Source organism: Podarcis liolepis, assembly GCF_965112155.1.
Source record: "Podarcis liolepis genome assembly, chromosome: 9".
NCBI classification, from domain to species: Eukaryota; Metazoa; Chordata; class Lepidosauria; order Squamata; family Lacertidae; genus Podarcis; species Podarcis liolepis.
The window spans coordinates 68,811,351-68,836,596 of NC_139564.1; the positions used below are offsets into that span (position 1 = coordinate 68,811,351).

Genomic DNA, 25,246 nt, shown 5'->3' on the forward strand with positions numbered 1-25,246 from the left:
AATCCTGCAATTGGTTAAAGAAAAAGCAGGCATGTTTTTTCATATGTGGTGGAACTGTAAAAGAAAAGTTTTTGGGAAATGATTTATAATGAAATGGGGGGGAAATGTTTAAGATAACCTTTGTTAAAAAGCCAGAAGCTTTTCTGTTAGGCAAGACTTGCCAAAAGAACAGAAGTTATTTATGTATGCGACAACAGCGGTTAGGATTTTACTAGCCCAAAAATGGAAAGATGACCAAGAAGAATGGCAAGAAAAACTGATGGAATATGCTGAAATTGTGAAGTTCACTGCAAAACTTAGAGACAAGCACAATAGAGATTTTATAAAAAGACTGGGAATCATTTATGTTGTACAGAAAAACTGTAAAGATGTAGACTCACTAGCAGGGCTTGAGTAAACATTTACAGTTAACAACATAGAAATTAAGAAGGAAAAAATGGAAAATAATAAAGTGCAAGAGGAAATGTGAAAATAGGCAAGGTATAAAAATGTGAAGAATATAATAATATTTCAGTTAAAGACTGCATATTAAGGTAAAATAAAACAAGCAGGGGAAGTAAATACTCAAAGAATCAGAAATGGAAGTTGGGGAAGTCATGGGGGGGTTTATAATCTATTTTGCTTTTGAGATAATGTTGATTGTGATGATGATAAAATCTGTAAAACTCAATAAAAATTATTCAAAAACAAACACTAAGTCCTGCAATTGGTGTGCTCAGGATTAACTTGAGAGCACACCATCTAATTTAAGAACACTGGAAAAGTGGAATATAAATCTCAAAACTAAGCAAAAGTGGACTACACAGTGCAGAGGACTGTACAATATGGCAGGAGGTATCAAGTGACAAGATATCATTTTGGCTCCTCTCCAAAATATCCTTTATTCCCCGCGCCACGCCCCAAAAAGAGACGAAACACAAATCAAATCTTACATTTTTGTTCTGCAGCACAATGGCTCCCAATCCAAAACATTGACATACATGGCCCTTGCCACAAAGAGCTATGGAAAATACACAGTATGCTTATAATTCTTCCACAATGAAATTACTGAAACCCATCTGGCAATTCAGGCTGTCCAATTACCCTGCTACAAAACATTGATTAAATAAAAAGGTTAATTGCCATACTTCAGGACTCTAGCGCTGTATTTATGAGTGGGCAATTTGTCATACTTTTCCAGGTAGTTAGCCACTCGGTACTTTAAAAAGGGAAATCAAGAACAAGAGTGCAATAAACTACATGGTATGATGGTTTATCAGATCAACAGTCTCACGAGGTTTTATTTACACACAGTAGGAGGTTCCGTCAACCAGGAAAAAACATTCTTGCCTGCATTCCTTTGGGTAGTTCTACACAAGTTTAGAGTTGCCAGATTAGGAGCACCCAAGACCCTGAAATTTCAGAGCCCAAACCCAAGACCTAGGGGTGTCCACTGATACCATGAAACGTTTACCAGCTCCATCTGGTACGCAGGCTGAAACCCTATCTGCTGGCTGACTGTCTCACCAGACTGGTGCATGCTCTCGTTATCTCCCGCTTGGACTACTGCAATGTGCTCTACGTGGGGCTACCTTTGAAGGTGATCCAGAAACTACAACTAATCCAGAATGTGGCAGCTAGACTGGTGACTGGGAGCAGCCGCCGAGACCATATAACACCAGTCTTGAAAGACCTACATTGGGTCCCAGTACGTTTCCGAGCACAATTCAAAGTGTTGGTGCTAACATTTAAAGCCCTAAACGGCCTCGGCCCAGTATACCTGAAGGAGCATCTCCACCCCCATCATTCTGCCCAGACACTGAGGTCCAGCGCCAAGGGCCTTCTGGCGGTTCCCTCACTGTGAGAAGCCAAGTTACAGGTAACCAGGCAGAGGGCCTTTTTGGCAGTGGCACCCGCCCTGTGGAATGCCCTCCCACCAGATGTCAAAGAGAACAACAACTACCAGACTTTTAAACAACATCTGAAGGCAGCCCTGTTTAGAGAAGCTTTTAATGTTTGATGCATTACTGTATTTTAATGTTGTGTTGGAAGCCGCCCAAAGTGGCTGGGGAAACCCAGCCAGATTGGTGGGGTATAAATAATAATTATTATTATTATTATTATTATTATTATTATTATTATTATTATTATTATTAAGCATTAGCCACAGTAGCTGAGATAATGTCATTCAGTTAAAAAAATAAATCTATCTAATAAGCATATCTGTCACAAACTGGAAATTAAGATAGAAGCCTTAACTGAAGGCTTGTTGTGAACTGCTCTTGTGAACAACCAACTATCTACACCCAATTTACCAGCATTGATGATATTTTATAATTCGTTGCTCTTCAAGGTGCCACAAGACATTCTCGCTTGTTCAGAAAAAAAGGGAAAAAGAAAATACATTTAAGTGTTCATAGGAACACATGACATGAAAGGCAACATACGAGATCACCTGTGTGGGTATCTAGTATCCAAGGGAATCTGGAAGAAGCAGGGAGCAATCAGCAACAAGGGGGCAGATTAACTTTTGCAGCTTTTACTTTAAGCAGAAAAGTGCACACACACACTTTATTCCCCAAGCTTTGCATTTAATACATGGGATGTGATGGGAGTTGTGTTCCACCAAAGGGGAAAAATGAAAGCTTCCTCTTTTCACACCAAGAGCAGACCTTTCCAAACTTCTACAGACACAATTTATTCCCCAAGCTCTGTATTTAAGATGCGGGGAAGGGTAGCCAAAAACATGACTGGGCTTCTTGTGAATCAATATAGCCGTGTCTTCAACCCAGATTTTAGTTTGGAAAACTCCTCTATTTTTCTTAAACACCCCCTCCATCACTTTACAGTGGTTCCTCGGGTTACAGACACTTCAGGTTACGGACGCTTCAGGTTACAGACTCCGCTAACCCAAAATAGTACCTCGGGTTAAGAACTTTGCTTCAGGATGGGAACAGAAATCCCGCACCAGCGGCGCAACAGCAGCAGCAGGCCCCATTAGCTAAAGTGGTACCTCAGGTTAAGAGCAGTTTCAGGTTAAGAACGGATCTCCAGAACGAATTAAGTTCTTAACCTGAGGTACCACTGTATTCTTTTCCATATCCTAAGCGATTTCTTAGGCCCATTCCTAGGGTTCCCAACTGGACTATTTCAGGTGGCAACAAGGAGGAATGGGTTAAAAACCATATTGTGCCAAGAGCTTGGCTTAGAAAACGCTTTAGACACCCATGGACTTTGAAGAGCTATCTGGCAGTGGGCTCTCAAATTTCACCAGGCAGAGGGCCTTCTCAGTAGTGGCACCCGCCCTGTGGAATGCCCTCCCATCAGATGTCAACATAAATACAAACACAATAAAACATTTTTTTTAAAAAACTTCCCTATACAGGGCTGCCTTCAGATGTCTTCTAAAGTTTGCATAGTTACTTATCTCCTTGGTTCGGGGGTGGCATAGCCAATGAAAATAGGGACGTCCTACCATACCCTCCAACATTTCTCTGATGAAAAATAGGGACGTCTTAAAGAAAAGCGGGACATTCCGGGATCGAAACAGAAACTGGGACGGCTTCTGGAAATCCGGAACTGTCCCTGGAAAATAGGTACGCTCGGAGGGTCTGCATAAACCCCTCCACCTCTGAAAAGGAAATCACCTGCTCCCCCCCCCCCAGGGTAGGCTCCAGCTGTGTTTTTGCCCCCAGCCTTGCCAAAGTCACTGGGGAAATACTGAGCCTATTCCTCCTAGCCTTTCGATGTAGATGATGTAGACTCTGCAGGCTGCCCTAATGATGCCCTGTTAAGTTTTTATTTAATAGAAGACAAGGTGACTCACTTTCACAATGTTTGCTTCTACCATCACCCATTATTACAACCCTGCAGCCTTTGACTAGGCAAATGAAGCGTCCCTGGTTTATTGATAATTGGATCCTGGCAATCTGTCTCTTCCCACATCATGTGGCTGTAACAAATACCAAAAGAAAAAAGAGGACATCTCACTGCATCGAGTGTTAAGTGGATATCCTTGTACATCACGTAAGATTCTGCTTCGCCTAAAAAGGGCAGAATCATTGGAAGCTGCACAGGGTGACCTAGAAAGACGTTTATTCTTCAGACTCCCAAATGAAATATCATTTAGAGCACGGTCCTTCTATACCCCAAGATTTATTCCGAATAATAAAAAGAGAACTCACACAGAGCTGAATGTTGGCTAATGTAGTATTCCTTTTAGAAATATAAACTCACTGGATTATAAACGGGATGAAAAAAAAAGCCACACATGGCCGATCCCAACGATGTGAGAGAACGGTTTTAGGTTTGTTCAGCAGCAGTTTCTAAATGTTGCGGAAAATTACATAAATTTGCTGCTGAGGAGAGCCTTAGTCTTATTATTTGATGGAAGAGCTCTACAAATTCCAAAGCTTAGCTTTTCAGTGGGGGGGAAAAGACTTAAATTTAAAAAGAAGCTATGGGAATTTTAATGACCCCGTGTCTGAAAAGGAAAAAGAAGAAAGGCTTTTGCAATGGGAAGTATACCCAGAAATTGAGAGATGCATGCTGAATTATTTAGAATTTTAAACCCCAGTAACCTGAAGACCTCTACAATTAGAAATGTAAACCTTTTACTAGGTTTAATGGCTAAAACACATGCATGATGATAATAAAACAATCAGAGAAGGTGTGACAATTGCCCTTTACTCTGAAATGTTCAGCACATGATGACAATTGAATAATTGCAATGTTACATTTCTGCACACACAAAGGCTGTGTAATTTAATAACTCACTCCTGAATTTCCTGAAAGCAATGCATACAATTCAATTAGTTGCTCACAATAGACTACACCGATATTTTTTTCATGAGATCCAAGCCTTTTCTCCAATAATCCTTTTGCAGAAACAGCAATGTCCTTCAGTACTTCATTCACATTTGCTGTTGTTGATTTTGAAAAGAAAGACCTAGAATACAATGAACGTGAATGCCAAAACAGTCTCTTCATAATGAGACAGAGAAGGACTAAAACAACTGTGCAATATATTGACAGCCCTGTGCAGTGCATTCCTGATGGTGCCCACCAGTACGAAGTAGTGCTAAATTTAAAAAAATGCTTGTGGCAGCCATTTTGTGCTGGCACCCACAGCACTGTTATCATCATAAGAGTATAGGCACTTCATATTTTTTTTACCCCCCAAAAAAATAAAAAATAAAAAATTGTACTAATCCAATGCTGGGGTTTTCTTTTTTTTCTTTTTCCCCACTTCCACTAGCATGCACGCGCGCGCGCGCACACACACGTATATATATACAGTTTTCCTCAGGTTATGAATGCTGTGGGTTGCGCGTTTTCGGGTTGCGGACCGCGCTGAACCCGGAAGTGTCAGAATAGGTTACTTCCGGGTTTCGGCGCTCACACATGCGCAGAAGCACAAAATGACACCACGCACGGGCGCAAACGTGGCACTTCAGGCTGCGAACGCTGTGGGTTGCGAACGTGCCTCCCGCACAGATCACATTCGCAACCTGAGGTATGACTGTGTGTGTGTGTGTGTGTGTGTGTGTGTGTGTGTGTGTGTGTGTATATATATATATATATATATATATATATATATATATATATATATATATTCTAATAATAATAAACTTTTATTTATATCCCGCCATCCCCAGCCAAAGTCGGGCTCAGGGCAGCTAACATCAGATACATAACATTGGTATAAAATCAAACAATAATTAAATTACCTCCTAAAACATGTCAAAATCAAATTTTATTATATAATCTAGGTATATATATCTGGTTTAAAAAATATTAGTTTTTAACAATCCAAATTGCACATCTATATTTCAACATTTCACCAGATCTCTGGACTTCGCACCTTCCCTTCCATAGGTCCTATTGTACACCCTCTCAACCGCATATCATTTCATAATCCATGTTTTGTATCTTTCCATATTGACCATGCTATTAGTCCAATGCAGTTTTGAAAGCAAACGGTTCCACCAGCAGCAGAATTATGGCAAACACCTTCCTTCCTTTTTATTATGTTTTTATTGTTAGACACCCTGAGCCTGGATCTGGCTGGGGAGGTAAAGAGTAAAGGGACCCCTGACCATTAGGTCCAGTCGTGACCAACTCTGGGGTTGCGGCACTCATCTCGCTTTATGGGCCGAGGGAGCCGGCATACAGCTTCCGAGTCCTGTGGCCGGCATGACTAAGCCGCTTCTGGCGAACCTGAGCAGCGCACGGAAACGCCGTTTACCTTCCCGCCAGAGCGGTACCTATTTATCTACTCGTACTGGTGTGCTTTTGAACTGCTAGGTTGGCAGGAGCTGGGACCGAGCAACGGGAGCTCACCCCATTGAAGGGATTCGAACCGCCGACCTTCTGATCGGCAAGTTCTAGGCTCTGTGGTTTAGACCACAGTGCCACCCGCGTCCCACCTGGCTGGAGAGAGTGGGGTATAAATAAAAAATTATCATTATTATTATTCCTTCCTTCCCAGGTTGCCTCTGGAAAGCTCCTAAAGGCAGCTCCAGGAAGGAAGTGTGCTAGTGCTGTGCTTCTCAAGCTCTCTCATGTGGTGGACCAGCATTTCCCTCCACCCCAATGTGCCAGAGACCACTACCATATTTGGTCCTTGAAGTTTCCCACCCAACCTGGGCTGTGGTAGAGTCATTGGGGACTGGCAGCCAATGGCTAGAGAAATGAAACCCAGCTGTGGACCACCACTTTGAGTAGCACTAGTGCAGGGGTCAGCAAACTTTTTCAGCAGGGAGCCAGTCCACTGTCCCTCAGAACTTGTGGCGCTGTGGTCTTAACCCAAGAACTTCAGGCTTGCCGATTGGAAGGTCAGCAGTTCGAATCCCTGCAACGGGTGAGCTCCCGTTGTTCGGTCCCAGCTCCTGCCCACCTAGCAGTTCGAAAGCATGTCAAGTGCAAGTAGATAAATACGTACCGCTCTGGCGGGAAGGTAAACGGTGTTTCCATGCGCTGCTCTGGTTCGCCAGAAGCGGCTTAGTCATGCTGGCCACATGACCCAGAAAAACTGTCTGCAGACAAACGTTGGCTCCCTCGGCCAGTAAAGCGAGATGAGCGCACAATTGGACCTTACAGTCAGGGGTACCTTTACCTTTACTATGCTCCTCTTGGACATCTGAAGTGAGCATAGGCAAGTTTACTTACAGGCAAACAAGGAACAGCAGTTGCTGATTCTTGCTCACTTTACTATGTTGGATCAGAGCCTCTGTTAAAGCAGAATATTGGATCTGTGACTCTGACTCTTTCCAGTATTACCACATGGGTCATCAAGCTCTATCTAATACGTTTTCTGGAGGGTTTTGTTTGTCATGATTCAAATTGCTTCTGGTAACACGGAGCTTACAAACAACAATTTGACAAGACAATAGTATAGGCAACATCCAGGGAATTGATTTTACAGAAGCTGCCCACCTGTTTCACACTGTGTAGAGAAATTAAACTATATGACCTGTGCCATCAACAGTAAGCAATACTATATACAGGTGTCATCCGGAAACTTCACTTTCATTTTCTTTTAAAATTGGGTCTAGTTGCTACAGGTAATGATACTAGTTACATTGATCTTTTGCTATCACTCACATTCACACCTTTAATCCCTTGGGATCTTCGAAAATGATGTTTATATTTTGTAAGGCACCGAAAAAAGCAAAGCCATATTTGTGTTGAGGTGCATATCTTGAGTACAGGAGACTTTTTCAGGAGGTAAGGGGAAGAAAAATATGCTCTAGTAAAAGTTCTTAAGGCATTCAAATTCAGATCTATTTTGCTTTGTTGAATACTGATACTTTTGTTAAGATGTATTCAGAATATTACAGATACAGTGTAAATGCTAATATCTAAGGATTTCTGGACTCCTTCCTTCACCCTGAGAAATGTCACTAATTTTATCAGAACCCATTTTTTTTTGGGGGGGGGGGGGTGTTTCCCAGAAATGAGGAGGAACTTCAGGCAAAATTCTGAGAGGGCAAATATTTACATTATGTGCCATAAATCCATAAATACATTTTACTGGAAATGGCTGAAAATATTATGGCACATACAAATGACTCAAAGTCTCAGTTAATGACAACAATTCTAACATGGATAACTTTACTGGAATTTGAATTAGAGTAAAATGCCGTTTAGAGACTAATTAAGGTGCTGCAGTGCAATTTAACACTTTATTAAGAGGGTTGTATTCTTCTCCCCCCCCCCCCCCTCTGGGATCGAGGGACATATTCTATTTTTTAAAAAATATCAAGAAAATTGCAGGGGTCTTGCCCTTCTTGGCTTGGTTTTGTGTATTTGTAAAAAGTTTTAAAGTGCCAACTTAACAATGCCCTCCTCTTCCCACGTTGAGACTTTTCTCCTTGCCAGGTTACAATGGCAGAGAACAGGAGAATAGCTGTCAACCTTCCCTTTTTTTTTTGCAGGAAATTCCCTTAATCCAGCGCCATTTCCCGCTGCTTCCTGCTGCTATACCGGATTGTTAGATATCCCGTAGACCAGTGTTCCCCAACCTTGGGCCTCCAGCTGTTTTTGGACTACAACTCCCATCATCCCTCGCTAGCAAGACCAGTGGTCAAGGATGATGGGAATTGTAGTCCAAAAACAGCTGGAGGCCCAAGGTTGGGGAGCACTGCCGTAGACTGTCCCCGGGACAGGTGAGGCTGCTGATCCCTTATTTTCGAGGCTGCTGATCCCTTATTTTCAAATCTGAAAGTTGACAGCTATGAACAGGAGGTGTGCCGGCTTTGCCCTACCTGGGGGGAAAGGTACCCCCAGCAGTAAGCCCCCAAATGGGGTGCCAAGGAGCCCAAGCCTCAGGACTCTCAGCAAAAGGAGAAAACAACCTACCCCACCATCTGCTCTGGCTTCAACAAGTGGCAAATGTTGACTCCATTTTGCCTGCTTCCTGGATGGGGTTAGGATTACTCTGTCAAATCAGGTATGCAGCTCTTGAAGCCAGTTGGCTGTGGGGAGGGAAGAGGACCCTTATGTTAGAAGCAGTGATTGTGCGTGGTTTAAGTGGAAAGCTTTTTGTGTGGTGCGTTTGTGTTAAGGTGGGGTTAACACAAACACCAAGGCCCACCAGAAGCAGCAACTGATGTCATCTTCCACTGCTATCTAATCCACTGTTGCCAATGGCAAAATTATTTGCCACATAATTTTCCTAGTGGCAAGGAGTTCCATATGTCAGCTTTCTTCGTGCTGAGTGCAGAGACATTAGCTCTGGAGGAACTGTGACTCAGCCTCCCCAGAGGCTGTAAGTAGAGGATAAGGTATTTTTCTTTTAAATGTTTCCTTTCCCACGTGTCTCATTTTTACGCAACTCGAGTAATTCCCCCTTCCACGCAACTTACACCCTTGCAGGAGTGGACGAGCTGTGCTCAATGGCTGTGTGTTTTGCTAAAAAATTGCAAAAAAGCAAGAGTCTGTACTAGATTCCGTTCCTATCCGCTTACGACATGCAGTGAAATGTCTGAGTGGCTTTTCATGCTGTTTCAGAATGTCACTCAAGGTTTCCCACTCACTGGTAACCGGTACTCCCAAGTGAAGAACTGAACACTAGCTGAGACACCGCCTGAAAATGTTTTGCAGCAGAAGCAAATGCCTTAAAAATGTAAGAAGAGCTTACTAGATCAGGCCAATGGCTCATGTAGTCCAGCAAAGTCTTCTCATAGTAGCTGACCAGCCTGCGAAGGAGGGCATGCTGGCAGCAGCACTCTGCCTACCTGAAATTCCAAGCAAACTAGCATTCAGAAACATACTGCCTCCAGCAACATTCTCACATAGGGCCACCAGCTTTGTACACATGCATACGCTCCAACGTTTCTCTGATAAAAATAGGGATGTCCGAAATAATAACAAATATATATAAAATATAAAATAATAGTACAGTGGTACCTTGGGTTAAGAACTTAATTCGTTCTGGAGGTCCATTCTTAACCTGAAACTGTTCTTAACCTGAGGTACCACTTTAGCTAATGGGGCCTCCCGCTACCGCCGCGCGATTTCTGTTCTCATCCTGAGGTAAAGTTCTTAACCCAAGGTATTATTTCTGGGTTAGTGGAGTCTGTAACCTGAAGCGTCTGTAACCTGAAGCATCTGTAACCCGAGGTACCACTGTATAATAATACATATTAATAAATAATAAATATAAAAATGTAATAAAACATTAAACATTTAAAAAACCTTTCCTATACAGGGTTGCCTTCAGATGTCCTATTTAATAATAGTACAGTGGTACTTCGGTTTATGAACTTAATCCGTTCCGGAAGTCCGTTCTGAAACCGAAACTGTTCTTAAACCAAGGCGTGCTTTCCCTAATGAGGCCTCCCGCCACCAGTGCCCTTCCACCGTTCCTAGACTGAGGTAAAGTTCTCAAACTGGGACACTATTTCCGGTTTTGCGCAGTTTGTAAACCGAATCATTCTTAAACAGGACTGTTCTTAAACTGAGGTACCACTGTAATAGTAACAACAACAACAACAACTTTTATTATTTATATCTCACGCACCTCACCGGGTTGCCCCAGCCACTCTGGGCAGCTTCCAACATATATAAAACATAATAAAACATTATACATTTTTTAAAAAAACCTTCCTTATACAGGACTGCCTTCAGATGTCTTCTAAAGGTTTTATAGTGACATATCCTTGGGGCGTTGCATAACTCCATCCCCTCCAACATTTCTCCAATGAAAATAGGGATGTCTTATGGAAAAGCGGGACATTCCGGGATCAAATCAGAAACCGGGATGGCTTCTGTAAATCCAGGATGGTCCCTGGAAAATAGGGATGCTTGGAGGGTCAGCACATAAACATCAGTTCTTGTAAGGTCAGCAGCAGGACCTCCAACATCACTTGCACCAGGTTCCATAAACCCTGAGTGATCCTGCAAAGAGGACCATGGATGTTGGGGGAGCAAGACACTTCTTGCCCAGGGCCCTATTGAGCCTAGGATCAGCTCTGTATCTTATTTCCACCCTCAAAACTGTCAAATTCTTCCATCCCTCCTCCATGGTCCTTTTGTGTTCAACTCTTCCTCTTTCAACAGGTTTTCTCTCATCTCCTTCCTCTTCTACTCCTAGTTTATAGCTTTATTATTATATAATAACAAGGAGCTTTTCATTCACTTTCACTTCATTTCCTTCAACACCTCCTCTGGCCCTTTCTCCTCAGAGGAGAAGGGTCTTTGTTCCCTCCTTCTCCCTGAACTGTCTCCAGGCTGCCTTTTTTCCAGCATGCAAGAAGCTGCTGATGTTGGCAATGGGCAAACCAAAAGGCTATGGTGCAGGAGGGAGAGTAAGCAAATTGAGGGGACACTGAGTAGATGGCCCAATATGCGCTATTTAAAAAACACTGCGCTAAGTCAGGTGCAGGTCTGTGAGAATGACTGTAAAGTACTTTGTGCATTTGTGATATCTGTAAGCTGCAAAATTCTGTATATTTTTTAACAACTTGGTCTTGGGTGAATATAAATTCCAAACTTAGTTCCAGCAACTGATCTCAAGCAATCTTTAAGCAGCAGAATGCATTCGTGTGCATGTTTAACCAAAAGCAAAACCAAAAAAGTAACTACTCAAACTTAGAAGAACTTATGCAGGTTTGCTGTGTCCTGCTTGTGAGTGAACATATAATGTTAATTATTTTAAGTAAAATTTTAATTAATTCATGTAATTTACATTAAACCAAGTCATCCTGTTACAAAAAAAACCACAACTTTCCATGCATACTTAATCATAAATGTGGTGCTTAATTGAGGCTGATTTCAATGGCACATCCAAGTCATTAAGTTTGTCAGACACTCAATCAAGGCAGCATACAAACTATTTGAAAAGGATAAAACGGAATTTTATAAATACAATTTTTAAAAGGTAAAGGTAAAAGGTAAAGAACCCCTGGATGGTTAAGTCCAGTCAAAGGCGACTATGGGGATGTGGCACTCATCTCACTTTCAGGCCGAGGAAGCTGGCGTTTGTCCACAGACAGTTTTCCAGGTCATGTGCCCAGCAGGACTAAACAGCTTCTGGTGCAACGGAACACTATGACGGAAACCAGAGCGCACGGAAACGCCGTTTACTTTCCTGCCACAGCAGTACCTATTTATCTACTTGCACTGGCATGCTTTCAAACTGCTAGGTTGGCAGGAGCTGGGACAGAGTAACGGGAGATCACCCCGCCGCGGGTATTCGAGCTTCCAATCAGCAAGCCCAAGAGGCTCAGTGGTTTAGACCACAGCGCCACCTGCATTCTACAAAACCTACATCCTACAAAAAACCACCCATAAGACAGCACCATAAAATCAAGTTAATCACTACATCCTTTACAAATCATTGCAAAGCCCAGCTACCCACCATTTGCCAAATGGCAGAAGTCAAGCAGGTTTTCCAGAAGTGAGGATGTCATGATAACTCCCTCTGAACCCTAAACATTTCCCCCTCTCACTGAGGGCCACCATACCTTGACTATCGTTAGGGCAGTGGGTGGAGATGAGACTTAGATCCTGGAAATGGATCTGGGGCAGAGGGACAGGAAGGGTTAACTTGCTTCCTCTATCAAAGTTGGTTCTCCCTGCAACACATCTGCTGGGGTAAAAAAGGTAAAGGGACCCCTGACCATTAGGTCCAGTCGTGGCTGACTCTGGGGTTGCAGCGCTCATCTCACTTTATTGGCCGAAGGTGCTGGCGTACAGCTTCCGGGTCATGTGGCCAGCATGACTAAGCCACTTTCTGGAGAACCAGAGCAGCGCACGGAAACGCCGTTTACCTTCCCGCCGGAGTGGTACCTATTTATCTATTTGCACTTTGATGTGCTTTCGAACTGCTAGGTTGGCAGGAGCGGGGACCGAGCAACAGGAGCTCACCCTATTGTGGAGATTCGAACCGCCGACCTTCTGATCGGCAACTCCTAGGCTCTGTGGTTTAACCCACAGCGCCACCTGCGTCCCTTATCTGCTGGGGTAGATCATGGCTATTCTACATCCCATGGGCTTCATCCCTAAAGGAGCCCTTTCCAAACATCAGCAGTTCAGGTCTATGGGGAGAGCAGGTAGTGGGAGGGTCATAAGGGATAAATTAATCAAAGAAGTCGTTTGGAAAATGCCATTGTGGTCAGTATGTGGAGGAAACAAAATCGCTAAATACATAAAGGATTATGAACAATTCACACAATTCTGTCAATATTCCCCACACTGTCAGTTGTTGACTTCTGCAGTTACTGAATCAATCATTTTTACCTGCTGCCAGCTTGGGAGGCAGCTGCCTCTTGATAAACACATATTGAGGCACATATTAAAGATGACCATGAAAATTCTCCGCTGCTGCTCACAGAATAAAACATTGTTTTTCAACATCATGGTGTGGAGAGAAGAGAGATTTTTTTTAGTGACTTACTGCAGATAGTGTTTTCATTTATTCTCTCTGGTCAGAGATAAGGAAACTAGATTTATTTATTTATTTATTGTTCACCAGTGTTCTCAGCTAGAAAAATAAATAAATAAATCAAAATGCCAAAACTATTACATGCAGAAACCATCACTAATTAGTTCCCGAATTCAATTTTATATAACCTGTGTGCAAAGAAAAGGGCTTTTTAGAACAAGAATGTTAACTACTGTTATCACAGAGTGCTTTAAACCCTGATTCAGATTATATGAAAGGTTTCCTTTAATTAATTTCTAATTAATTTGAAATTAATTAGATTCAAGTGTAATACAGTGGTACCTCGGGTTACAGACGTTTCAGGTTACAGGCACTTCAGGTTACAGACTCCGCTAACCCAGAAATAGTACCTCAGGTTAAGAACTTTGCTTCAGGATGAGTACAGAAATCGTGCGGTGGCTGCGCAGCGGCAAGCCCCGTTATCTAAAGTGGTACCTCAGGTTAAGAACAGTTTCAGGTTAAGAACGGACCTCCAGAACGAATTAAGTTCATAACCCGAGGTACCACTGTACCCCAATAAAGGAGGCTACAGAAGTCTGGATAATGGTTAACAAAAGTCCCTTTCATTTGTTCCTTTCATGTGCAGGCTAAATGCATGGAAGGGCACAGATATCGGGGACTGGATCAACAGACCATGGTCAGTGGACATGGTCCCCCTTACTGGATGTACAGATATTGTTGGCACCTGTCTGCTTGAGAGGCAATGGAGTGCGCCTCTGGGGGTGGAGTCAAACTGCTGGGGAATCACAGCAACAGCTGTGGCTGCAAACTTGAAATTGCTGCTTCTCTCATTGTTTTTACTGCATTAGCAGCATCAAAATGACCTCCCCAGGGTACAAGCCTGGGCAGTGTGTATGGAAGTCCTGGGCCACCCAGATGACAAGACTGGGTAGTCTTGTCCTTGCTTATGTAGTCCAAACGAAAGCAGAGCAATACGTTTGGCACCAGCTTGGCTGCAGGAGATGCCGGAAGGAGTAAGGAGCCAACAGTGTGACGCGGCAGCTAAAAAAGCCAATGCAATTCTGGGCTGCATCAATAGGAGTATAGCATCTAGATCAAGGGAAGTAATAGTGCCACTGTATTCTGCTCTGGTCAGACCTCACCTGGAGTACTGTGTCCAGTTCTGGGCACCACAGTTCAAGAAGGACACTGACAAACTGGAACGTGTCCAGAGGAGGGCAACCAAAATGGTCAAAGGCCTGGAAACGATGCCTTATGAGGAACGGCTAAGGGAGCTGGGCATGTTTAGCCTGGAGAAGAGGAGGTTAAGGGGTGATATGATAGCCATGTTCAAATATATAAAAGGATGTCATATAGAGGAGGGAGAAAGGTTGTTTTCTGCTGCTCCAGAGAAGCGGACACGGAGCAATGGATCCAAACTACAAGAAAGAAGATTCCACCTAAACATTAGGAAGAACTTCCTGACAGTAAGAGCTGTTCGACAGTGGAATTTGCTGCCAAGGAGTGTGGTGGAGTCTCCTACTTTGGAGGTCTTTAAGCAGAGGCTTGACAACCATATGTCAGGAGTGCTCTGATGGTGTTCCCTGCTTGGCAGGGGGTTGGACTCGATGGCCCTTGTGGTCTCTTCCAACTCTATGATTCTATGAGTACAAGGAACCATCCAACCATCTTAGAAACTCCACTCTGGATTTGTGTAGGGTTTATTCCTTAGCCCCTTCTTATTCTGAAGATGTCCCATAAGGCAGAAGGTATGGATTTTCCCACAGGGTTTACTCCCGAAGCCTTTCTCATGAATGAATATAACCGCAAGGCAGTGGAAATTTAGGGTAAGGTTACCAGATTGTTTTCAATGAATCCGGGGACACTTTTCAACTTTCTACTAAATAGATTGATTTTGTCAGGGGACTGATTTGTAAATCCGGGGACTGTCCCCAGGAAATGGGGAGGTCTGGTAACCTCTCGCACCCTGACCTAGCCACTGTGATTCATGCGACGGTCACCTCCAGACTGGATTATTGTAACTCACTCTACATGGGGCTGCCCTTGAGACTGACCCAGAAACTTCAGCGGATGCAGAATGCCGCATCGAGACTCCTTACGGGGTCCTCAGTGTGGGATCACATTCACCCAGTGCTATACCAGCTGCACTGGCTGGAGTACAGGATCAGGTTTAAGGTGCTGGTTTTAACCTTTAAAGCCCTATACGGCCTAGGACCCTCATGCCTACGAGACCGCCTCTCCTGGTATGTCCCACGGAGGACCTTACGGTCCTCAAACAAAAACATCTTGGAGGTCCTGGGCCACAGAGATGTTAGGCTGGCCTCAACCAGAGCCAGGGCTTTTTCGGCTGTGGCTCTCATCTGGTGGAACACTCTGTCACAAGAGACTAGGGCCCTGCGGGATTTGACATCTTTCCGCAGGGCCTGCAAGACAGAGCTGTTCCACCAGGCCAAGGCACAGCCTGACCCCCTTCTTTGGTAATCCTCACAGAACTCTAGCCCAATAACTTGATTTGAACTTGATTTGAACTGCCAATAACTTGATTTGAACTGATTTTATAATTGGCTAATAACCAATGTTATGATCTCTTGCCCCAGATTCGGCCCAGAATTGATTTTAGAATGCTTTATTACTTTACTGTTGTCAGCCGCTTTGAGCCCGGCTTTGGCTGGGGAGGGCGGGATGTAAATAATTTTTTTTAATTCTTATTAATTTAGGATCAGACTTTTCCTTGTCTTAGATGGGCTACCTTCCCAGGTTGACGAGACCCATCTGCCCCTCACTTCCCCCAACAGAATATGCAGAAACTGCCTTTTTGGGATTAACATGTCTACCAGTGACTGCATGTAGGAATTAAGATCAACTTATATGTCATAGACTCTTGTATAAATTTGTTCCGGACTCAGAAAGGAGTTTTAGTAAATAAATAAATAAATAAATCTGAGAAGAGCTGAACTCAGGAGTTTTAACACTGATTAAGCACACATTTCACATTATTATTTGGCTTTCCTTGCCATTTCTTTTTGGAAACAAAAACAGCATCTTGATGAATGCTAATTTTAATTTTAGGTGAAACAGTGCATAAAATTTGCTCGGCTAATAACCAATGTTATGATCTCTTGGCCTAGATTCGGCACAGAGGGCCACCCAGATCGCTTTGCCCACCTCCTTGAAGTGGATCCTCCAATAGAAAACAAAGCACATTTGTGTGAACAGAGGACAACAGCATATTTTCCCTTGAAATTACTTATTTTTAGCAGTCTAGGAACCAGAACATCTGGGCAGCGCATAAGAGTTAGCACATGTGGTCTTGTTACTAGTTTCCCTCAGCTATAGTCATCAGAGCAAAAGCCTGCAGAGCTCTGGCTGACAAGAAGAAGGTTTCAAAAATTCTGCATTCTTACTTGTCAGCCTGTGCAACAGGGAAACAAAGAAGAAAATCACTATTCAGAAGGGATTCTGGTGGGACCAGAGTGTGAAGACCGATGCCACAGGCTCCTGTTGTGTGGACCACACTACATGTGCTTCCCAGGTCCTGGCCTTCATATGGCCAACTCAAGTTGAATGGCCCCAGTTTTTGTTATTAGAAACAGTGGCTCCTTCGGGGCACTAGAAAACCTTCCTGGAAAGGATTACAAAGAGAAAGGCAAGGGAACAAGAACAGAACTCTCAGTGAGCATCATCTGAGGCCCTAGAGCTGCTATAGATCTGGCTGGTAGGGCCAGCCCAAGACATTTTGGCACCTGAGGCAAACCACAAAATGGTGCCCCTCCCTCAGGTGCCAGGGAAGAAGAGGTGAGTGAAGATCTATGTCAGGAACAAGGGTGGAACATCAAATTAACCTTATTCAACAGTTGAAATAGGAATCAAAGGCTGTCATAGAGGGCAGGGGGAGGAGAAGGAGTCCACTCCGAATCATGACAGGTGGGTGCAGAGCCCAGGAGACTCCAGAGGCCTGCCCCCAACATTTCTTCCCTAGGGGTGGGATGAAACAGTGCATTCCCTGGAGACCAGATCTGCTGCCTCTGTGGATCCTGCCATCTGAGGCGATTGTCTCACTTTGCCTAATGGGTGGGCCAGGCCTGCAGTTGGGAACCATCAGCTTCACCTCGTCAACCTGCAGGCCTCTCTGTGTTCCCAAACACTGCTTGTCCTTGGCTCTCATGGGTTATTGCTCCAGCTGGTTGCCTTCCAGTCTCCTCCATCTTGAACAGTAAATCCATCCCCACACACTCCAGTCAGCCCTGTTCTTTTCTTGCTGCTTTGCTCATGGCTGAAGTTCAGCTCAGTGGTTTTGCAATATTGGGTGGTTGTCTCTGGCATTGGCCATGCACTTCTTTGGGCACCAGAATAGAAAATGTCAGGTGTGGATGTCAGGGAGACTGAGGACAGAGCTCCCAGCACAGAACCAGACATGTTAATTGTGAGAGTGACTTTTTTCATTGACAATGAAAGGTGGGAATTGACCTTTTTTCCCTGCCTAAACAATTAAGCAGAATATTGCCTGCTCAATATACACTGTATATCTCAATCTACTAAGGCCACATATCTGCATTTTTTAAAAAAATGAAAGTAAGAATGTGGGTCAGCTAATCATCATCTTCTTCTTCGATCACTCGTAGCCAATTAAGATTGTTTTCCATAAACACAGTTTTAACAATGAGTGCATAAGTGACTGTGGAGGCCAGTTCTGGATCCACACGTCCTTTCACAGTGGGGACATTGGTGTCCGGGCAGGAGTTGATCACGGTGTGGATTTGCCAAGCGTGCCTTCCTCTTAGCACGTTTCTCCCTTGCATCCTGAGTTCGAGTGTCTTCAATGCCCATGACACCTTTGGTAAAGGCTGTTCTCCAATAAGAGCACTCCCAAGCAAATAGACACCAGGTGGCATGCCCAAACATTGGACATATGACAATCTTACACGAGTGACCTAGCACAGGACAGAGCTGTATGCACAGTATTCAACAAAATATTTGAGTAACTGTCATTTCTGATGCTAAGAGAGTAGCACTGATAATACCAAGGTTGCAGGTTCGACTCTTACAAGGGACAGCAGCATATTCCAGCATTGCAGGGAGTTGGACTAGATGATCCTTAAGGTCCTTTCCAACTCTACAATTCTATGATTCTTCTATGATTTGCTAGCAGAATATTATTTTAATGCTGGGACCAGTCACTTTTTGATTCACCCGCCAAAAAGCTCAGGGTAGCACATCTGGTTTCCTGGTCAGCCTGAAATGCAGCTTATTCTAAGAGAGAGTGGTTGGTCCAAGATCACCCAGGGAGTTTCATGGCTCACTATAGATTTGAACCCAGTAAAAGTCCAGCGGTATTCAACGTGGTATCCTCTAGAAGTTGTTGGACTACAACTCCCATCAGCCGCAGCTACCATGGCCAATGCTCAGGGATGAAGGGAGTTATAATCTAACACCTGGAGAGCAGTTCCTTGGCTACCTCTTCCCTAGCTGTTACATCACACCGACTCTCTAAAAATTGATTGATTAGCAACTTGACATTTTTCCAACTCTGGCTGGATTTTGCCCACTGCTTACTGCTTGTCTGTAGGGAGTCTTAAGAACTGGTAGCACAAGGAGCAGGAAGCATGAAATCATTGGCTTGGAGAGAATGGTAGGGGAATAAGAGTACAGGAGGCAGGCAGCTAGACAACACCAAGCTCACATTTGTCTAGGCAAAGTGCAAGGCAGAAGCTTGCAATGCCATATTAGATCAAGAGAAACCAATGGGCTTCCTACATGGGGAGCCACCCTGGAGTCTGAAAGCCCATTGCTGTCCCATGAACGGTTCAGACGGGTCTCACCACAAGGGGCAAAAAAGCACAGACCCCAAAGTTCCTGGTTGTAGCCCCAACTGAAATATTTGCTGACAACTATTCCACTGTGCTGCAGCCTAAATAAATATGATGAAAGGAATATGAATTTGAGATTCCTGAAAGAATGTATATAAATAATATTCTTGTTTGGCTCACCATGACCTAAAAATAAAGGATACAAATTCTATCAACAGTGATGAGGTGAAGGTTCGGGACACATGTTTGTAGCAGAAGCACGCCATTATACTAAATTCTGCAAAACCGTCAAAACTGCCAGAACGATATAAAAACCGCTTACCGGAAATGGATATTTATTCTACGCAGATATAAGTGTCAATATAATGTATTTTATTCTGACAGTAAAAATGCATCTTTGAATTTGATTTGAACCCTTCAATTTCTGTGAGTTTCCAAGGAGCAAGATTTTCTAACACAGCAAAGTACAAACTGGTTACAACTTGACACATGGCAGTGTCCTTAATGCATGCATATGAATATGTAATTATAATTATTAATAGCATACACACACCCACAGCCCTCAAACTGCACACACACACACAGAACACACCTCAAACTGATATTTTTAACACGGAATCAAAACATAAATAAATGTCACCTGGAGCATACAAGGTGGGCTATTTACCATTGTCACCTGACAAGGGTGTAAAAATACCTTATCACATGCACCTCAGAATAGGAAAAGTATTTTCCAAAGAGAGACAGCTGGCCTCGCTTCTGCAAAGGAATTCTTTTAAAATAACAAAATGTTCCAACTTGGTCTCATGCTGTTATTTCACCCACCTTAAAGCAGAGATTAATCAACAAACACAAGTGCGTGTGCACACACACACAGAAACAGACACCCCTACCCCTTTCAAGATTTCAGTTTCAAGGGCTTGGCTGTCAAGAGAGATATTGCAGAAATTTCACAGATTTTAAACACCCTGAAAAGCAGTCTTTCCAAAGCTCTTGCTGATAGAATTTTAATGTCATGCTAACATCCAGCAGTTGATTTATATTTCAAGAGCGGCTCTCTGCTTGCCAACTGAGATAACGTGAACATCGTTCATACATTGAAATCTGCCTTCATATGCCAAACCCCACAGGAGAGCACAATGCTCCACATTTCTTAATGCACTCTGCTCCAAACAAATATGCAAACACATATGTATGTTTAACAGCACCGTTCCGATTTGGATGCAATTGCAGACTTCAGTGCAATTTAACCAAATGTACTGCTCCTCCATAGTTTACATTAAACAACCAAAAATGCATTCGTTAAAATCCCTCCCCTCCTCCTCGTTCATTTTACTAAATAAAGACCGCCACAAAACAGAGCAAAAAGCATAGTGGAAGAAGACAGTTACAGTGTTACCACTCTGCACATTTTCATGATAAAGAAAATAATGGTTGTTACCTGTATGTAGAGAACCTGTAATTAGCCTGAGAAGATACTGGGCGAATTTCAGTATTTCACGTTTACACCGTTTTCGACATCCACTCATTTTATGCCGGGAGGTATTCCTCTGAGGAGAGCCAGAACACTTTTGCTAATGAAAGTGAATAGTTTTTGACAGAGAACTTCTGTCCCAGCTCTCCTGCTCACAAGCTGCCTCACTAAAGCCAGACAAACTCCTTTGGATTTGTTTGAAAAGGGAGAATCCTTCAAAGGACTACAGGAGGAAAAGAAAAAGCATGCAAGGAAAAGACTGGACTGACAGGGGGATGCTGAACAGGGCGGTCACACGCGGGTCCTCCTGTAACCCTGTACGCAAGCTGTCTGGCGTGATGAGCACTTGTAGTAGATATAGGAGAGCAAAGGTACACTTTCCTCTGCTGTCTCCCTAGCAGATACTGCTGCAACCTCACCGACCATTCAGTCAGAGGCGGGGCCTGAAGCCTCAACTCTACACATAGAAATTTGTCCTCATCAATGAATCAGCATGTAAGCAGGTAGGAAAGCGAGATAGCAGGGCACCCAGTTTGAATTGTGGTTTTGCAAGGAGAGGCAAGAAGCAATCTTGCCGGTGGGATGTGTGTGTGTAGCTTTGCAATGATTGCTATGCACAAGGAAAAAAAAAATATTAAAGTGTGCAGTTCATGGTTGGGTTATCTACCCAGCCACAGTAAGACAATATACAACCTTCCACACCAAAAGCTCACCTGTCGGAAATAAAAAACGATCAAGGAGAAGGCAATCGTTCTGTTGTGGCAGCAGCGGGGCAGATATAAACAGCCAGGCTTAACTCTGCAGCTTATTGCAAATACTGTGAAAAATTCAAACTCCACAGCCTGCCCCAAAGGAGTCTAAAGTTTTAGCAAATTTCCTTCAGCGTACCAGGCCACAGCAACCTGGGTCATCATATAATTAAACGTACACATTCCAGGAAAGTACTTCTAATGCTTAATACTTTTGTTGAAAAGAGAATGGCAAACCGATTGCAAGACTTAACAACAACATTGTTTTAAAGCATTGTTTTATTAATGTAGTTAGTGCTCTAGAGAAAAAAAAACCCTCCCCAAAGACCCTATTAAGCATTTACATGCCTAACCTATTATCTAAATTTGAGGGTGGAGAAAAGGAAATAGAGGGAAGGAAGGAGACAAGCAAGCAAGTTTTGACAGGGGGTAAATATGTGCAATTACAATCAGACCTACTTAGGCTTCACTTCAGTCAGGAAAAGGGACTAAAGGCTTGTCAAAGGCTGTCCCAGAAGAGAGACATTCAGTTGAGCTGAGCCTAGAAAACCAAAGACATGCATCACATGTTCATCCTAGGAAGGATTTAGGGGAACAGATAGTAGCAGAGTCATCTATGGAAGAAGAACTTCAGAAAGTTCAGGTAACATTTAAAGGGGAACCTTCTCACTTTCTGAGGGAAGAGATGAACTGAAACTCTGGTATCCTTCAGAATTCGCAGTAATCTGAATTTTGTGGTGATGTTCTCCAACCAAACACAATTTACAAAACTGCATATATTGGAGAAGAATGTGCATTGAAATGAATATATTAGTGAAAAGCACATGCATAAATGTATTTTGTTGAGGGAAGATGCTTGCAAAAATGTGTGCATTTGTCAGAAAGGCATAAAGGAATGTGATTAGGAGGAGAAATTTGCACTAAATCAATGCTGAATTTTCATGGCATTTGTGGGTACTGCCTTCCTTTCCTTTCCTTTCCTTTCCTTTCCTTTCCTTTCCTTTCCTTTCCTTTCCTTTCCTTTCCTTTCCTTTTATTTAAACAAACAAACAAACAATGTTTTTACAGCACCATTCACTTGAAATCAGATGGCCAGTAGACAATAAACATTAAATGGGCAGAGAATGATTTCCTGGCTTCATGGCCCCCTGAATAAACACAATAAAACCTTTGAAAACAGACATAACCAAACTGAGTTTATAACTAGCATTCTATACATGATCTCCCTTTGTAATGTCTTATTTTGAAATCTGTAAGCTAATACTTTAGTTTCCTGTTAATAATGTTGCTTTGAATGTATACTTTGTATTTGGTTTTCTTCTGCAAGGTTGTATTTTGGAAAGTTTTATTTGATGTTTTAATGTAGGTTGTAAACCGCTTTGAATCCCCCCCTAAAAATATAAAGCAGTATAGAAATGAAAATAAGAATAAGAAGTGTAATAGGTAAAGGTAAAGGGACCCCTGACCATTAGGTCCAGTCGTGGCTGACTCTGGGGTTGCGGTGCTCATCTCGCTTTACTGGTGGGAGGGAGCCGGAATTTGTCTGCAGACAGTTTTTCCAGGTCATGTGGCCAGCATGACAAAGCCCCTTCTGGCGAACCAGAGCAACGCACGGAAACGCCGTTTACCTTCCCGCCGGAGCGGTACCTATTTATCTACTTGCACTTTGACATGCTTTCGAACTGCTACGTTGGCAGGAGCTGGGACCAAAGAATGGGAGCTCACCCCGTCGCGGGATTGGAACCACCGACCTTTCGATCAGCAAGCCCAAGGCTCAGTGGTTTAACCCACAGCACCACCAGCATAATACTCTTCTTTAAATGCTTTACTGTCACATTAAACTTGCATGCCATCTACTCCTTAGATGTTTCAGCCAATGAAATCATATGATTTTTTTTAGAACGGCATACCAATAGGTTGGCATCTGTTTGTCTCAGGAAACAATGGATGAGTGTTTTCAAACAAGAAATTTAAATTTCTTGTTTGAAAATATGTCAGGGTCTTCCAGGACTTTTCACCCTTTGGGAATTATTCTGTTTTTGCAAAGGCCCCTCAGGACCCAGCAGGGATATCGAGTCTCATTGTTTTCATGGCGCAAGCATCTTTACTTCTTCCAACCACCCTCCTTGCCTGGTACTTCCTTCCTTTTATTAAGAAAAGAAAGAACCTAAAGAAAAAACCTAAGATGCCTCCTAAGAACATCTTCCTGTCTTGCTGCTGCAGTCTGATTCACACAGAACCATCATGTGTGCTAAAAATTGCAAAGATTCCTTCAAGGGGGGGGGGAGTAATTGATAAATGGCAGTTCAGTTGATGGACATTAAATTAGCTCTTTTAATATCCTCATTCATTATTTAGAAGAAGGGATATAGGATGCCCAGGAATGCTCGATTGGATAATGTTATAAATACCCTGGAGAACAAGATTTGATATAACAAGTTTCAGCAATTGTTGAATCAGAGACAGCAGATAAAAGTAACTGAACTTTGTTAAATGAAAGGCAATAAATAAAGGGAATAAACAGCGACAAGCCTTCAGTAAGGGAGCAGAATATGAAGGCAAGATGAGTCGGTGAAAGTTAGATATAGATTTGCAATGAATTATGACACAAGGCAGAAAAATCAATTTAAGTGCAGACAGAGATATACAAAGAAATGAAGCATGCAGTTAACCTCATGTGAGGTTGGGAGGGAGAGGTGCAGGTGGAAATAATCATGACTTGCACATAAACATCCACTAGCCTCATTTTATTTTATTTTATTTATTTAGAAAATGTACAAAGGGCTCATGAAAGAAATTTATCCAAGCAGTGTAATCCATGCCGGCTTTACGTGTAAGCTAAACAAGCTATAGCTTAGGACCCCACTCTCTTGGGAGCCCCCAAAAAATTAAAGGGGGAAAAACACACCAGGATGTACATTTCCAAAATATAAGATAAAAAACAAATAAAATAAAACCTACATACAGCAACAGTGTATTGTGTTGTATAGGCTCCTATGATTTAAGTAATGCTAGCCTGCTCCCTAAAATATCACAGGTTTGCTCCTTTCTATATATAGGGTGCCTACATTCTGCATGGACTGGTTGCACGGCAACATGTGCAAACGGCTTTAGATACCTATTAGGTCCATAAATTGCCATATAGCATATATTCAACACACAAAAAACAGCGACAATTTGTTGTTGACAGCTGGACATATAAAGGGCCCCAATACCTTCAGTAGCTTAGGGCCTCATCAAACCTAAATCTGGCCCTGTGTCATGTTCAGTTTTATGTGTATGAAAAATGACTGGTTATATATGTGATGAATAATTTTCTTAGATAACATGGGTATGATCCAGCCAATTAAGTACTTTCCACTAATGTCTTTCTTTTGTTTATAAATTGCTTCCTATTAAGCACCTGTGGGTTTCACCTAGAAAGAGGTTCGCTGTAATCATGGAAATGTTGGATTCAGGTAGGTAGCCGTGTTGGTCTGACGCAATCAAAATAAATAAATAAAAATGTCCAGCAGCACCTCTGAGACCAACTAAATTTGTATAAGCTTTTGTGTGCACGCACACTTTTTACTGGATTTTCAGCAGGCGTGGCGGTGCTGATTCACACAAACGGTGCTTCCACAAGGACTCTTCCTGCTTCTAGCCAAAGCCCCTAGCAACAGCAGAGTGGATATTTATACGTAGTAAAAGAGTGTGGGGTGGAACAATATCCCTCCTTTACTAACTACCCTTGAAAGTAAGTCTACTATGCCCTGTTCTGTTCATCTGTATGTCAGACTATCACAGCCTGTTGTGTTAGAATATGTAGTTTGCAACTACGGTACTA

At 42.8% G+C, this 25,246-nt stretch overlaps 1 protein-coding gene across 4 annotated transcripts in view; it reads right to left on the reverse strand.

The window, feature by feature from the left end:
• KCNIP4 (potassium voltage-gated channel interacting protein 4) overlaps positions 1-25,246 on the reverse strand; it is a 406,334-nt gene that overhangs the window by 276,823 nt on the left and 104,265 nt on the right. The window contains exon 1 of one of the 4 annotated variants that reach the window (XM_083460631.1): positions 20,639-21,077. The exons of the other annotated variants lie outside the window; for them this stretch is intronic. Within the exon in view, the coding sequence (XP_083316757.1) occupies positions 20,639-20,726 (88 nt within the window). The 5' untranslated portion in view covers positions 20,727-21,077. Of the gene's footprint in view, positions 1-20,638; positions 21,078-25,246 lie in introns of those variants that run through there. 4 annotated transcript variants of the gene reach the window in all.